Source organism: Syngnathus scovelli, chromosome 13 (genome assembly GCF_024217435.2).
Source record: "Syngnathus scovelli strain Florida chromosome 13, RoL_Ssco_1.2, whole genome shotgun sequence".
NCBI lineage: Eukaryota > Metazoa > Chordata > Actinopteri > Syngnathiformes > Syngnathidae > Syngnathus > Syngnathus scovelli.
In genome coordinates, this window is record NC_090859.1 from 6,764,613 (window position 1) to 6,779,025 (window position 14,413).

Below are 14,413 nucleotides of genomic sequence, written 5' to 3' on the forward strand. Positions count from 1 at the left end.
TTTATGACATACGGACAGGGGAGCAGTTATGATCGCTTTTGCTTATTTGAGCCAAGGAAGACGCCATTACACTTTGGTTATTGTCATGATTTGCTTTAGAATAGATTTAGTTTTGTTTGTCCATTTTTTTGGTTATTTGTTGGACTTTGGCCATTTTTTATTTTCATTTGTCCTAGTGAGGGGTACTATGCCTTTTTGTTTAGGAACATAAATTAGTTTTGAGGCTCCTGCAGTCTATGCCTCCCTGCTTCCGTCAGCTTGGGTTCCTGTGACAATTAGGATACTGACCCTAGGTGTCAGGCCTGGTAAGTGATGTTTGCAAAAATTATATATATATATATATATATATATATATATATATGTGGACATTGAACCCCCCACGGTCCGCCGAAGGCGATCCGTGTTGTGTTCCCCATACCATTCTTGAGGAAGATGTAGAGCAGGATGATGCGGATCTTGTCATATGTGCTGACGTTGGCATCCAGCAGAATGGGCACGATGGCCCTCATGGGATCTTTGATCTTCTCTCCCTCAGCATCCGTGCCCATCGCAAGGTCCTACAACACACAACTCAACATGTTTGTGTGTCCAGGTGTCTATTTTTTGTTCTTCACCCTCTTGATAAAAGAATGCAATTTGATCCCACCAGTCCACAGAATACGTAATACAGTACAATGAGCAGGCTCCACTGTCAAGATAGAAACCACAAATCTCACTCAACTTGAGGATTATTCTAACCAATCAGGTGTGTTAACTGAATAGAACAAATACTTAAGAGAAAGAAATGTTGCAATGTACAATGATCATTTTTGTTTTATTTTAATGTGTGAAAACATTGCTCCCTCTTCACCTGTTCCACACGGCACAACTTGTCGACTGTTCCTTGGTAATGTTTCATGCAGTCTTCAGCAAGCTGCAGGTGAGTGGAATACTGGAAATCGCAACACATAGTTAGCATTCCCACATAAACAAGGACAACACGAATAAAATCACCCATTGTAACATAACCACACCTTGCTGAGTTCCTTTTGATATTGAGGCATTTTCTTCAACATCTGGGACAAATCCCTCATTGTGGTCTGTTGAACGAACAGCAAGATCAATGGTTGCTAATCACAAATTAACTAATCAGTTTTATTATACAGTACAGTATTTATACAACTGAGACAAGTATTAGAACACCATTTCTCTCTTGGAATTTAAAAGTGTAAATGTATAATACATAGTAAAAAAAAAAAAAAAAAAAAAATTGTCTCACTGTTTCTTAAAATTGTCCAAAATATCTTGCTATGCTAAACAAATATTATTCAAGGGGAACTGAGAGCTGTTGTTCAAGTCCTGGTTCTTGAATAAATTAATGATTCATGTTACCTTCTCTCCAGTGTTCATTCTCTTGCTGGAGGAAAACTCCTTCAGCTGGCGTGTCACTTCCCTTTATGTCCAAAAAAAAAAAAAAAAAACATAATGTTGATCCAGTGTGATCGTGGACACAGCATTACAAGCACTGAGAGGATGGATGAATAAGAAAAGTACTCACTGAGACACCTCTGCAATGTGTTTGTGTCTCAGGCTCACCCACAGGTCATCGTCTTCATGCAGAAGAACCTCTTTCTCACGAGAGTCTCCGATACCACTTGTGTCATACCTGGACAAAAGCAGAATGGAAAATGTGTGATGACAAACATATTGCCACTTATGCCTTTGATTGCATCTAAAAAGCGATTATCTCTGTGTACTTGTAGACGTCGTTTTCAATAGGCAGCAAGTCATAGCCCATAGCCTGGAAAGTGAGCTCATGCAGGACAGGTGAGACGGGGTCAAAGGCCCTGTCCAGGATGATAAGTTGAGAGCGTGCCTTGTCTGGACCCTGCAGGTACAAACATGATATATCAATTAAAACAGAAATAGAATGATTAATAAATACTTGGTCAAAGGAGAAAACAGAAAATTACCTCACTGGAGGGTAGTATACCTCAAAGATACAAATTTGGCCAAAGGTAGAGGGAAGACTCACCTCTCCCATGGTGGGGTCATCAGCCTTGTAGGCATCCAGTTTATCCTGAACAAGCTGAGCCAGGGTTGCGTTGTCTTTGTAGTCCCTGATATATTGACAGACAGACGGAAATATAATCCCACAAATACAGTGTGTGTGCGTGCGTGCGTGTGTGTGTGTGCGCGTGTGTGTGTGTGTGTGTGTGTGTGTGTGTGTGTGTGTGTGTGTGTGTGTGTGTGTGTGTGTGTGTGTGTGTGTGTGTGTGTGTGTGTGTGTGTGTGTGTGTGTGTGTGTGTGTGTGCGCGTGTGTATATCCATCTATTCATCCATTATCTGTACCACAACCAAGTAACAAGGGTTAATGTTTTGAAAATACAACATTTTGATTGATTTGGTGTGTTCCTAATTTCTTTTCTTCTCCTACAATAACTGAGAAGTACTTTCTGATTTCTTCACAGGATTCAAACTTTTGTGAATAATATTAATATACAAATTGAGCCTTGAAACAGTTTAAATTGTGGATTCAATTTTTTTGAATTCCTGTTTTTGTGGATTTCATCAGCTGAAAGCCAAAATTTTGTGAATAATAATGATATACAAATTGAGCCTTGAAACTGTTTAAATTGTGGATTCAAATTTTTTGAATTCCTGTTTTTGTGGATTCCATCAGCTGAAAGCCAAAATTTTGTGAATAATAATAATATACAAATTGAGCCTTGAAACTGTTTCAATTGTGGAACCTGAACCTATAATATATGACTTTTTGAACGGACTTGTGAAAAACAAACTTTTCCATGACATCCAATTTTTTTTTTTGTCTAATTATTTTACAATCGCCTCATAACAAAACATTAATGTGAGTAGCTCGTTGTCTCACCAAGACATAAAGTGAAAACTGACATGACTCAGTTCCAAGGCCATTTAGCAGTGTCCCCTTGTGCTCACCCTCTGTATCTGACAGCAGGATACTCCTTCAGTGTGGCACATAGTGTGGCCAGTTGCTCAGCCAGCCTCTCCATCACAGGGTTCTTCAGCTGGGTCTTATGAGGGCTGTAGAAACTGTGGAAAGCATCAGCATTGTCCAGAGAGTACACCTGTGCACAGATAACAACACAACTCAGACGGACGGGGTTGACATTATCAGCTCCTGCCATTTCGACAATCCTTCTGCCTTGTTTCTTGTCGGTGTTTGTCTCTTTCCAGCCAACCTTTATTCCTCTCCCATCTCTCGTGTCCTTGCCTGATTTCCTTTCTTCGCTTGTGTTTTTTCTCTTCTCCTCCCCTTAGTTAATAACCATCCCTGCAGTCTCCCATACCATCTGCGCACCGTCACATGACCGTGCTTCTGCACCACAGAAGGGTCCCCATGATAGCCCTGCTACAATAGGCGAACACTTGCTGTGTGGCTCTCGCCTTATCCAAAAGGGGACTATGCATGGGCATGTAGGTGTGGCTAAGCGGCAGTTTGCCTGGAGCAGAAAATCACTGACTCTGAACTAATAACAGTAGACAGGAGAGAGCAAAGCATTGTGGGTCAAGAAAAAATATCCAGATGAGATGGATGAATACCAAATAAATGTTGAGGGGGAATTAGGTTGTTGGGTAGAATTGATTACACATAATATATGTACATCGAATATATGTTGGACAGGTTGGAAAATAGGGTAGGACTAAATGGCATAGTCCTATAATGGTTCAGATCTTACTCAGTGAGAAATTTTGTGACCATTGGAAATTTTGAATCTAACCATATGGTAATGGCATGCGAGGACCCCCATGGGTAAGTCCCATTTGCCCCTTTTGTTCTGTTAAATTAACAGAGCACCAAAGTTGGTTGTCATATATTCAGGTGATACACAGCTATATGTATGTATCAATGTCCATTCCCGCCCGTGACACTTTTTTTTTTGTAAAATCTTTGCCTTCTTGTAGATTTACAGGCTGAATCAGGGAGGTCTACTACCTAGCATTGAATGATTGGATGTTGGTGGGCGTGGCCAAGGCTCGGCTGTGTCACATTTTTTTTCCCCATATGCTTGCGTTTTTATTGACTCTTGGACGTCAGCACCATAAGAAATACTGACACCGCTGGAGGTCCACCGTTCCAAATATTTCTAAGTTCCTTTGCGCGGTCACTCGAAAAAGCGTGTCTAACCAAGAGAATTGAACATTCATTGAGAAATATCAAGACTTAGAGGGATTTGAATAAACCACTTTGGATTTTGTTTTCATCCATTTTTGAAATCGAATGAAATTACTATGATTACCTGAGATTCGTAGGGTAAGAAGGCGATGTTGATCTCTGTCAGTGTTTTGATGGTTTTGGAAGCGCGGCTCTTCACCAGCTCATTGAATAGAGGGTCGGGACAAGCTGGTGAGGGGAGGAACACAACTGTAAGAATGTTTTAGGAATACGGCACTCTGGGTTTTTCAACTGCTGTACCTGGACAATCCAAGCAGTAACGCAAATTATTGAATCACCCATATCAACGTAATTTGTAGGCTCCCACGGTTTTGCCAGTACTCGACCACATCTCTGCTTTCCCCCCACCCCCCCAATATCAATAAATCTTTCTTGTGTTACATTTGGCTGCCCTGCCTCGTTTGTGACACATACATGTTTGGTGTCATTTCCAAGGAACAGACAAGCAACTGTATTAGCAGATTTTAAAATCTGAATCATGCAAGATCAAAAATACAAATCAATAAGCACTAAATGATCAATAAAGGAGTTATTTTTTATTCTTATTCTGATCAACCATAATCAGGGAAGCGTAATAGTCCAAATATAAACAGACTGTTAACACTGACTCTAATTAGTGGCTATAAATGTGTCCCAAATGAAGAGGAATTAAAAAATTAAAAAATACCCCAAAAAAATAATTTAAACAATAATAATATGGAAAATAATAAATAAGCAGCACATTTACAAACAAAAGTAAAATAATAAATGAAATAAAAACATAAATAAATAACATTAAAAAAATGGTAAAATGTTGGAAATTGTGAAGCCAATAAATTGGGCCATCTTGCAAATACTCACAGTCGGTGAAGAAAACATGGGCTGCTTTGTATTTTGCTGAATGAGGGTCCTTGAAGTCAGCGATGAGGGTATGGACAGACTGGGAAAGAAAAAGAGCTGTGAGAACACTGTCGCTACTCAATAGATGTTGCTTCTCCTCGAGGAATAAGTACAGCTAACATTTGAAAAAATACCCAAACCTAACCTACCAAAACCTAAAAAATGCCAACATGAAACTACTTTTTTTCATTTTGATAGAAAGTACAGTTGTACTATTACACGAGTATTATTTATTATTACTGCAGATGGGATTGTAGGGAAGTACTTTTGGCAGAGGTACATTGCAATTTCTTTCAGTTAAAAACAAAACATAAAGGAGGTATTGAGAAATGCAACCAAAAGGCAATGGTCTATGCTGACGGGCTAAACCAGGGGTGTCAAAGTCTGGCCGAATTTGGCCCGCAGTGTATTTTATTTGGCCTGTGAAGAAAATGTGTGCATCGACTTTATGTGTCAGTACTAAAATTTAAATTCGTTTCACTTTTTAAAAAAATAGAGCTGTTGCTAGTATTTTTACTAATCTCCGATTTCTAACCTAGTTATTTATTAGTTTGTTGTGTAGCCTATATTATATATAATGAAACGTACATACATTAATTAACATAAATTGTAACCTTTTGCGATATGAAAGTTAAAAAAAATGTAGTGTGTATAATTTTGAAAAATAAATAGAGGGTTATGAATCCATGGTGTAGTTTAGAATTGCCATGAGGAGAGAGAGAGAGAGAGAGAGAGAGAGAGAGAGAGAGAGAGAGAGAGAGAGAGAGAGAGAGAGAGAGAGAGAGAGAGAGAGAGAGAGAGAGAGAGAGAGAGCATGTGCATCCTCACCTTCTCTGTAGGTGTAATCAGAAAAATGGCCTCGAGGCTGGGAAGAGGCTCTCGGCGCTTGTTGATGTCCTCCACAACTAGATGAATTGCATAGGAACTTTATCATACCAGTTGCAGATGCAGAAAAATCCATATAGTACAATTTCAAATGGAAATACGTTGGGTGAGGCCATTTTACTTACTGGTGATGCCCTCTGTCATGATGTCTGTCATCTTGCAGCAAGAGGACAACATCCTCATGCTGAGCTGGTCCACAATCAGGGCCTGGAAACAGGAGATAACATACATACTTAATGTAGCCCAGCCCACAGTACAAAAAGCTGCAATAATCTATCCATCCACCAATTTTTTTTAAAATGTTTTTATAGCATTTGTCCTTCTTTGGGGCAGCAGTTGAGCTGGAACGCATCCCAGCAATTTTGGGTGAAAACAATTGCATGGTAGATAAAGACAAGCAACTATTGACAACAACAGAGATGAAATACATCAAAGTTGTTGGGAAGCAAGAGTGCATGTTGAATGGACACTGTTGAGATGTGGGACAGATGTTCAATGGTCACCACAGTTTAAATGTACTTAGAACAGAGTTTCCACAGTAGTCACAGTGGACATTCTATGCCTGGTCATCTTTGTTTTTTTTAACGTGGGAACTGTATCGTAATTAAAGTAGCTTCTCACCTTCCATTCTCCCTTCTTCTTCACCTTCTTGATGACATCATTCATAATTTCTACAACACACACACACAAAAAAATCTAATTAGAATATTGTACTGTTGTGTGGAAATACATTTGACACAAGACCTATGTACAAATTACATGGACAACACACCTTGCTATGAAATCCATGTTGATTATTTTATTATAAAACATAGATTCAAAGATGTGTGGATACATTAACTGAGGTAAATACAACAAGATAAGTAGATCCTATTTGTTCTAAATTGCACACAGAATAACAGCATGCACACTGCACACGGAAGTACACGCTGAAACATGTCAGGTAAATCAACCTAAATAATTTGTCTGTGATAAAAGAACCAGTAAAACAATCTATAAGTGAAGACAAAATGAACGTATTACAACTATTATGAGAAAGCATGCACAAGTTAAGGACTTTTAATCAGCACAAGCCAATGGCACGTATCAAAGTTAAATGCAACAATGAGCTTGATCCTTTCCTAACTATGTTGTATTAGGATTTATCTATTTTATTTCTATTCTGGAACAAGATACAGAGTTACTGTCATGTGATCATAATACCCTATAAGTCCTTTGCAATATTAATGATAGGCAGTCCTGTCTACATTCTACCGTGGCACTATTGAGAGCGTCCTCTCCAGTTGCATCGCTGTCTGGGGTGGTAGCTGCACTGACCAGAACTTGAAGGCCCTGCAGCGCATAGTGAATACGGCTGGTAAGATTATTGGTGCTTCGCTCCCCTCCCTGAAGGACATTTACACCTCCCATCTCACCCGCAAGGCAACCGCGATTGTGAGTGATGTGAGTCACCCAGCTCACTCTTTGTTTGACCTTCTGCCCTCTGGTAAGAGGTACCGGAGCCTGCGCTCCCGCACCACCAGACTCGCCAACAGCTTCATTCTCCAGGCTGTTAGGACCCTGAACTCGCTACCCCCTTCTGCGTAGCGTGCTGCACTTTTGCGCCATTTTCTGGAATGTCTGCTGTGCGCTCACTTGCTCCTTTTTGCTCCTCTTATTTGTTGTGTTATTTATTCATTATTTATTCAGCACGCTGTTGTTTACTTGATTGTCTATTGTGTGCCATGTCTTGTCACCGTGGGATAGCGGGGAACGAAATTTCGGTTTCTTTGTGTGTCTTTGGCATGTGAAGAAATTGACAATAAAGCTGACTTTGACTTTTGACTTTGATATATAAACAATATCTGATACATTCCTGAGAGTTTATTGGTTCATTTGAGAGCAAGTGGAGAGGCTGGCAGCAACAAAAAGATAAAAGTGCAAGAAGGGAAAAAAAGGATTTGGCAGAGTCTGGGAAGCGGACCCCTGTGAGTCACAGGAACTGTAGCTGACCTCCTGTGGGAAAGGTGATTCTGGAATAGTCCCAATTTAGCCCACTATGACTTTCACTAAATGACACAGAGGGTGCGGCTTAACCTCTTCTGTTAGCACACAAAGCAAAGAAAATGTCTTTCAGGCAACTAAACCAGGCACTTTTTATCTTAAAATGTCTCTTGTTTTCCAAGAATCAGTGGCTCCAGCACCACAGGAAGAGAAGCTTCCACAAACAAAGGGGCCCTCCGTCACTTGCTCTCCCATTTCCTCCTCTTGAGCTGACATTTCCTCAGGCTCTGCATAACAGGACTTTGCTGATATTGTCTCTCTGATGAATGCTGCAAGACCATAACTGTCACTATACTGGAATATTGCAAATGAAGTACAGATTTTGATTCCAAACTACTGGATTATAGTATATAATAATATATAATAGTATATAATTCCATGTCTTACTGAACACCCGTGTTTTGATTACACTGCAGCATTGTCTTTTTTGGGTTAGTACAGAATCACTGCAAATTATATTATAACAGGCGCAACACTTCTTTTCACATGGAGTTAACAAAGCTCCTGAACATGTCATTAGGAAACATTAATGTGATTGGTATGTAGATAGTCGTTTGGACAACATAAGAAACTCTGACAGAGGGAAAGGAACCTGATCAAACACAGTGCAACAGCTGTGTCAACCAAAACACAACACACACACACACACACACACACACACACACACACACACACACACACACACACACACACACACACACACAAAAGCCTTAGAATCTATGTCCTGTCCAGTTTAACAGGATATACATCCTTACGCTTGAACCTTCAAAAAAGAAACAAAGGCCATGACAATGTCCACCTATTTTTTTTTTAGCAATCATCTTTAAAAAATGACTGACATCTGACTGACCGAACTTTCTGACAGGACGTTTCTCTCGGGAATGCCTAGATTGTCTTAAATTTCACTGTACCCTGCCCAGATTATTCATCCTGTGCCAGATCATAACAGAGCCTCCGTTGCAGTTTTTGTCCAGCACTGTTTCATGGGTTTGTTTTTAAAAAATATTTCTGTTGAACTACAATTCAAAAGCAATGCCTGACTTTTTTGTTTGTTTTGTTTGTTGTTTTGTTTTTATTCTATAAGTCGCTCTGCAGTACAAGTTGCACAAGCCATAAAATGCATAATAAAGAAGGAAAAGACATATATAAATCGCACTGGAGTATAAGTCCCATTTTTGGGGGAAAATTAGTTGACAAAATCCAACACCAAGAACAGGCATGAATAGGCAACAACAGGCTGAACGGTACGGTATACTAACGTTATATAAACACAAATGAGGAACTGAGAACGTGCCTGACGCAACATATTAATAGTTATTCAGATAACTATAGCATAAATAACATGCTAACAAGTTTACCAAACCATCCATGTCACTTCAAATGACAAATCCCAATGAAATTTAAAATAAAACTTTGCTAACACCGAAGGTAGAAGATGCGGTGCTGCCTCTTCCACATTGCTTACGTCAGACTCATCAACATAATTATCAATACAGGCCTAGAACACTCTCTTGCGGTTTAATGTGAAAATAACATGTGAAATTATATAATAATGTATTAATAATTTCACACATAAGTGGCTCCAGAGTATAAGTCGCACCCCCGGCCAAACTATGAAAAGAAACTGTGATTTACAGTCCGGAAAATACGGTACTACTTATAATACTACGTACCATAATCCCAAAAAGATAGAAACAAAAAAAGTTGAATACAGCATAAAACTGGAAGTTTGTATAACAATTGATATCAATTTGTTTTGAATACAGCAATGCAACGTTGATTTAGTTATAATGTTTTAACAGTTTGATTTGAGTACAACTGTGACAGTTTAATCAATTTCAAGAGAGTTGGAGTCATAATCCCGAAGGCACCCCGGGCATCGTCCACAGCAACAGGCAGCACTTGTACCGACCAATCACACAGCTAAGCGTCTCCCATGGTGGCCTCCTGTTACTTGACCATTTTCTTATTGAGTTCAGACATCCCAAGACGGAGCGTTGTCATCATCTCTCTGGTTTCTCTGCTCTTGGCCCTCAGGTTCCAAGGCTGTAAGTCCCTCGTTTCCAAGGGCGCCAGACTTAGTTCCTTTCAGCTCTTTTACAGGTGCAACTCTATGAGGGTCAACGTCGAGTGGAGATAGTCTGGTCGATTGGACTGAGAACCTAAATTAGAAGATCTATAGCTTATGATACAGTTGGGAAGTGCCTGTTGCTGCCACTATGAGATCAGTTCTTGTCTTGGTGCGCCGTCAAGACTGCAACTCCCTCTCATTTATGTATTATTATTCAACATTCCACAATATTGTTTATGTATTTCGGTATCAACGTTTGACAACAGTGTTGAAGGGATTTTGTAACATTTGCACTCATCAGCAGCACAGGCACCAGCCTGTATTGTAGACATAATACAAGAGATTTCTGTTCCTGTATTTGACACCAGCCACTCGTAGTATGTACGTAGCTCCTGCTAATTTGCAGGTGTTCAAATATCAACAGCTCAAGGTTATTTTGTCTCAGTCTGAATAGGTTTTGTACTATGTGTGTGTCCCCAGTGTGGCTTTTCATCTTTCTTCTTCAATACAGAACTTCTGTAGGGTGCGTGTGCCATTTGTTTTCATAGTCACAGATAGAAAATGACTGATTTCGACTGTCACAAATTCACATTTTCAATCACCATTGACCTACTCAGTAGTGTTTTCAAAATAGACTTTGACTCCACCACCTTTTTTGTTTCTTCTGCATCTGTGAACTTCTTAATATCCATCAAGGTGGAAACTCGTTGACTCTGTATTTTCTTTGATCCGCGTTTGATTGATAATTTCATTGGTTAATTTTCCTTAAATAATCATTTATTATTACTTTTGTCTGACTCAAGTTAGTTATTTTTATGACCTCGGTTATTTTTTTTCATGAAATTTTCTGCAAATTATTACGCGTAGAACTGTGTGTGTGTGTGTGGGTGTGGGTGCTTGTGTGTGTGTGTGTGTGTGTGTGTGTGTGTGTGTGTGTGTGTGTGTGTGTGTGTGTGTGTGTGTGTGTGTGTGTGTGTGTGTGTGTGTGTGTGTGTGTGTGTGTGTGTGTAGAGACAGAGAGAGTAAGTGAGAGAGAAAGAGAGAGAAAGTGAGAGAGAATGCCTACTAGTGACGCAGCACTCTTCCTCAGTGTATAATTACAGTACGCTGTATAAGCCTGATTTTAGAACTGTCTTTGTGCTCTATAACCACAGCAATTATGTTTGTGTGTGTGTGTGTGTGTGTGTGTGTGTGTGTGTGTGTGTGTGTGTGTGTGTGTGTGTGTGTGTGTGTGTGTGTATGTGTGTGTGCGCGTTTGTGAATTAACAGTCAACATCTATATGTGCGTGCTTCATGATTCACAAAGGGTCGAGGGCTGCAGGCGCTGCAGCAGACACTAAAGCCAGACGAGTATGATGCTGTGGTTCAGTGATGTTTCCAAGGTCAATTTGCAGCTTTATAATTCTAGAGTGCATGCAACACCGTGTATTCTTCCTTGCGTCAATTCACTGATCTTTTACACCAAAACTTGACTCTTTTGAGATTTGGGATCATGTGACGGGGATTGTTCCAGTCGTGGTATTTTACCAAAACCATTCTTGTTTGCTTGCATTTCCAATCAGATATGTTTAAATGTGTCTGTCCAAACATGCATGGCAGAATCAATTTATGAACCTGTTGACCACGACACAGAGGCCATACACATTTTGTGTAGGCATGGGTTGAGTAAAAATATCTTGGTAGCTCTGCAAATCGCCATAGAAGTAGGATTGCTAGGTGACTGTGTAGAATTTGTGCTTACGAGAGTAGGCCAGCAAAGGGCAAGGATGTTTTTTTTGTAGTTGTTAATACTAAATTCACATGATTTGTTCCTGCCAATCAACAAACTAATATATATGTATATAATGTATAAGTATATAATATATAAGTATATCTATATAAATATGTGTGATGCGATTGGCCACTTGGCCTCATTTTCCTTCTTTTCCTGAAGCACTGCACACTGCCCATCCCCCATCCCCAGCTTCTACATCTATTGCTGCAGAAAAGACCCATGATGGTTCTTCGGCCCTCCCTCCCTCCTCTCATCCCCTCCACCATTCACCTCAGCTATACAAAGTGCAGGTGTCACCCTCTGCATCCCAGGCCCAGCGACTACTTGCTTCCTAGTGCCAAGTTCAGAATGGTCTGAAAAACACTTGAGAATTCAGGGCCTGGCTTTACTTAGATGCAGAATTATACATGAGCTGGTAACAAAGCCTTAATAAGTAAAGAATTCGGGGTTGTGGAAGTTTTTGCTCAGATTCTCTCATTTGACGTTATTTATACTGAACAAGTCCAGAATCATTAGGGAATCCCTGCGTGCATTGTGCAATATTTTGATAGTGATATAATATAATAAAATACTAAATAAAATAAAAGATGTCACAAAAATATAACATTTGCATTTGTGTCAAATGTACATTCTATATCAGTCAATTGAAGACTACACAATGAACCTGTTTACAAGCTTATTATTTGTGAAATTATATAAACTACTTTTAGTTCACAGTGAATGTTGGAAGATTCAGGGGCAAACACATTTTCATCGCTCAATAGAATAGCATGCAATTAGTCCAATATCGTATGTAATGCAAATTGGACGGCAGCTCCATAAAGGACAATTTACATATGTTTTAACACAGAGTATGATTTATTTATTTTTTAATAATAAAATGTACTAATTATGCTGTCATAAAACTATAGCTCCAAGGTGCAAAATGTGATCTTAACTTTGAAGCATCATAATTCAATTATATAATTTCTAATGATGCTAATCTTAATTTTCTTCCTGAAAAGGCACTTGAATAAGAATAGGACAAGCAAATAAATTCATGCCCAAATCAATTACAAATAAGTGACTTTGATCATCTCATGCCTGGCCTGGCAAGACCACCGATACTTGCATCAGTGGGCCTGGCCCAAGAAGAGAATGACACTGCGCCTCCATATTGAGCCTGCACCAGAAACGCACAGAAGCTACCGGGACATCCTCTCGTGAATAAATAAATCGGGACTGGCGGTGAAGAATGCCTGGATTGTTTTTGTAAATGTATTTTTTTGGCATGTCATGCAGATTGCGGGCAATCACTTGCATTGCGGCCATTAAAGGCAATTTAGTAGTCTTGGGTATCGTCCGCCATGAAGACATGCAGCAGTCTGATGCTTGTATCCAGTGCTGCAATTTACGCAAGCGCCACATCCTCCATCAGGGGTGAGGCACTGCCGAAAACACTAACCTCTGGGGATCAATTTCAAATAACACGGTAATTATAATAACATTAGGATTGCTGTTACTATTAGCCAATCAAAACATAATAAGATCGTGTACGTCGCTTACTATTCAGGCAGAACTATGCGGTGATTATATTAATGCTGGACTAGACGCAGGTTATATCTGAAAGGATGGACGTATTGGCGTTTCTACATTAGTCATCAGTGGTTCATCGCTGATCGTTCGTGCCGAATTGACATTGGCGCATAGCCGCCGCAAGAGCGCAGCAAGACCACCGAGACTCTGCGGGTTACCTCCATCACTTTCACTGCTGTGTTTCACTACAGCATTTACAGTGAGACGTCAACAGCACCACCTTCATCCTCATCCTTCATAACCACTTGCATCCAGTTACTTAAAAACAGCAACAAATACATTTGCACCGAAGAAGGTCATTCATGCTAATTCGGAACAATAAAATGCAGATTCTTACTTTCTCCGACCACCGCCTTTAATCCGATAGGTGCCATAATGGTGCCGAGTGTAGAGTCGAGTGCTTCCTCCTCTAGTCCGCCTCCTCCACCCGGTGCTCACCTCCTCCCATCACTGCGGAGGAGCCTTCACAAGTAGACGTCAGAACGTATCCTTCCGCCCTTTGCGCAACACCACTGGGGCGTTTGGAAAAAGTCTTATGAGCCATTAAACACTTAAATGTTGTATGTTTAGGGAAAAAACACTTTAATGTATCATGCGTGGTTAGAAAGGTGGATTGTCGACTGGTAGTGACGGTAAACCATCCAACCACATAATTAGGTAGGCAGCAAAACCTACACATCAGATTGAAAGACGGAACTATAGTAAAAAAAAAGTCTGATATTAAGAATGTGGAATAAATGATCAAATATGTCTTGACTTAATATATTTTTGCACATGGGTGAAACGACATAATGCCTAATGACGTTCTTCTACGCGTGTCGAGGGGGCCCTAGAAGAATTACATTACTACTTAGTGAATCAGAACTACACACTAGTTGACATCTGAATTAGGAGTCACCGTGACATCCAGCACGTCACGGGTACTAGTTAGCTACTAGTGTCACGCAAATGTCAACTAATGCAGACAGACATTGATGGTAACGCCCTCGT

At 39.9% G+C, this 14,413-nt stretch overlaps 1 protein-coding gene across 2 annotated transcripts in view; it reads right to left on the reverse strand.

Moving 5' to 3' along the window:
• The window catches only part of stxbp1a (syntaxin binding protein 1a), a 24,660-nt gene extending 10,734 nt beyond the window's left edge, over nt 1-13,926 (reverse strand). The window contains exons 1-14 of one of the 2 annotated variants that reach the window (XM_049737202.2): nt 13,761-13,926; nt 6,582-6,631; nt 6,086-6,167; nt 5,904-5,980; nt 5,037-5,115; nt 4,261-4,364; nt 2,939-3,087; nt 2,015-2,099; nt 1,737-1,867; nt 1,538-1,645; nt 1,372-1,432; nt 1,014-1,079; nt 851-931; nt 419-557 (exon numbers count right to left, since the gene is read on the reverse strand). In XM_049737202.2, the coding sequence (XP_049593159.1) occupies nt 419-557; nt 851-931; nt 1,014-1,079; nt 1,372-1,432; nt 1,538-1,645; nt 1,737-1,867; nt 2,015-2,099; nt 2,939-3,087; nt 4,261-4,364; nt 5,037-5,115; nt 5,904-5,980; nt 6,086-6,167; nt 6,582-6,631; nt 13,761-13,797 (1,249 nt within the window). In that variant the 5' untranslated portion in view covers nt 13,798-13,926. The remainder of the gene's footprint in view (nt 1-418; nt 558-850; nt 932-1,013; nt 1,080-1,371; nt 1,433-1,537; nt 1,646-1,736; nt 1,868-2,014; nt 2,100-2,938; nt 3,088-4,260; nt 4,365-5,036; nt 5,116-5,903; nt 5,981-6,085; nt 6,168-6,581; nt 6,632-13,760) is intronic. The other variant, XM_049737203.2, reaches the window with a different exon arrangement.
• Between the last annotated feature and the right edge of the window lie 487 nt (nt 13,927-14,413).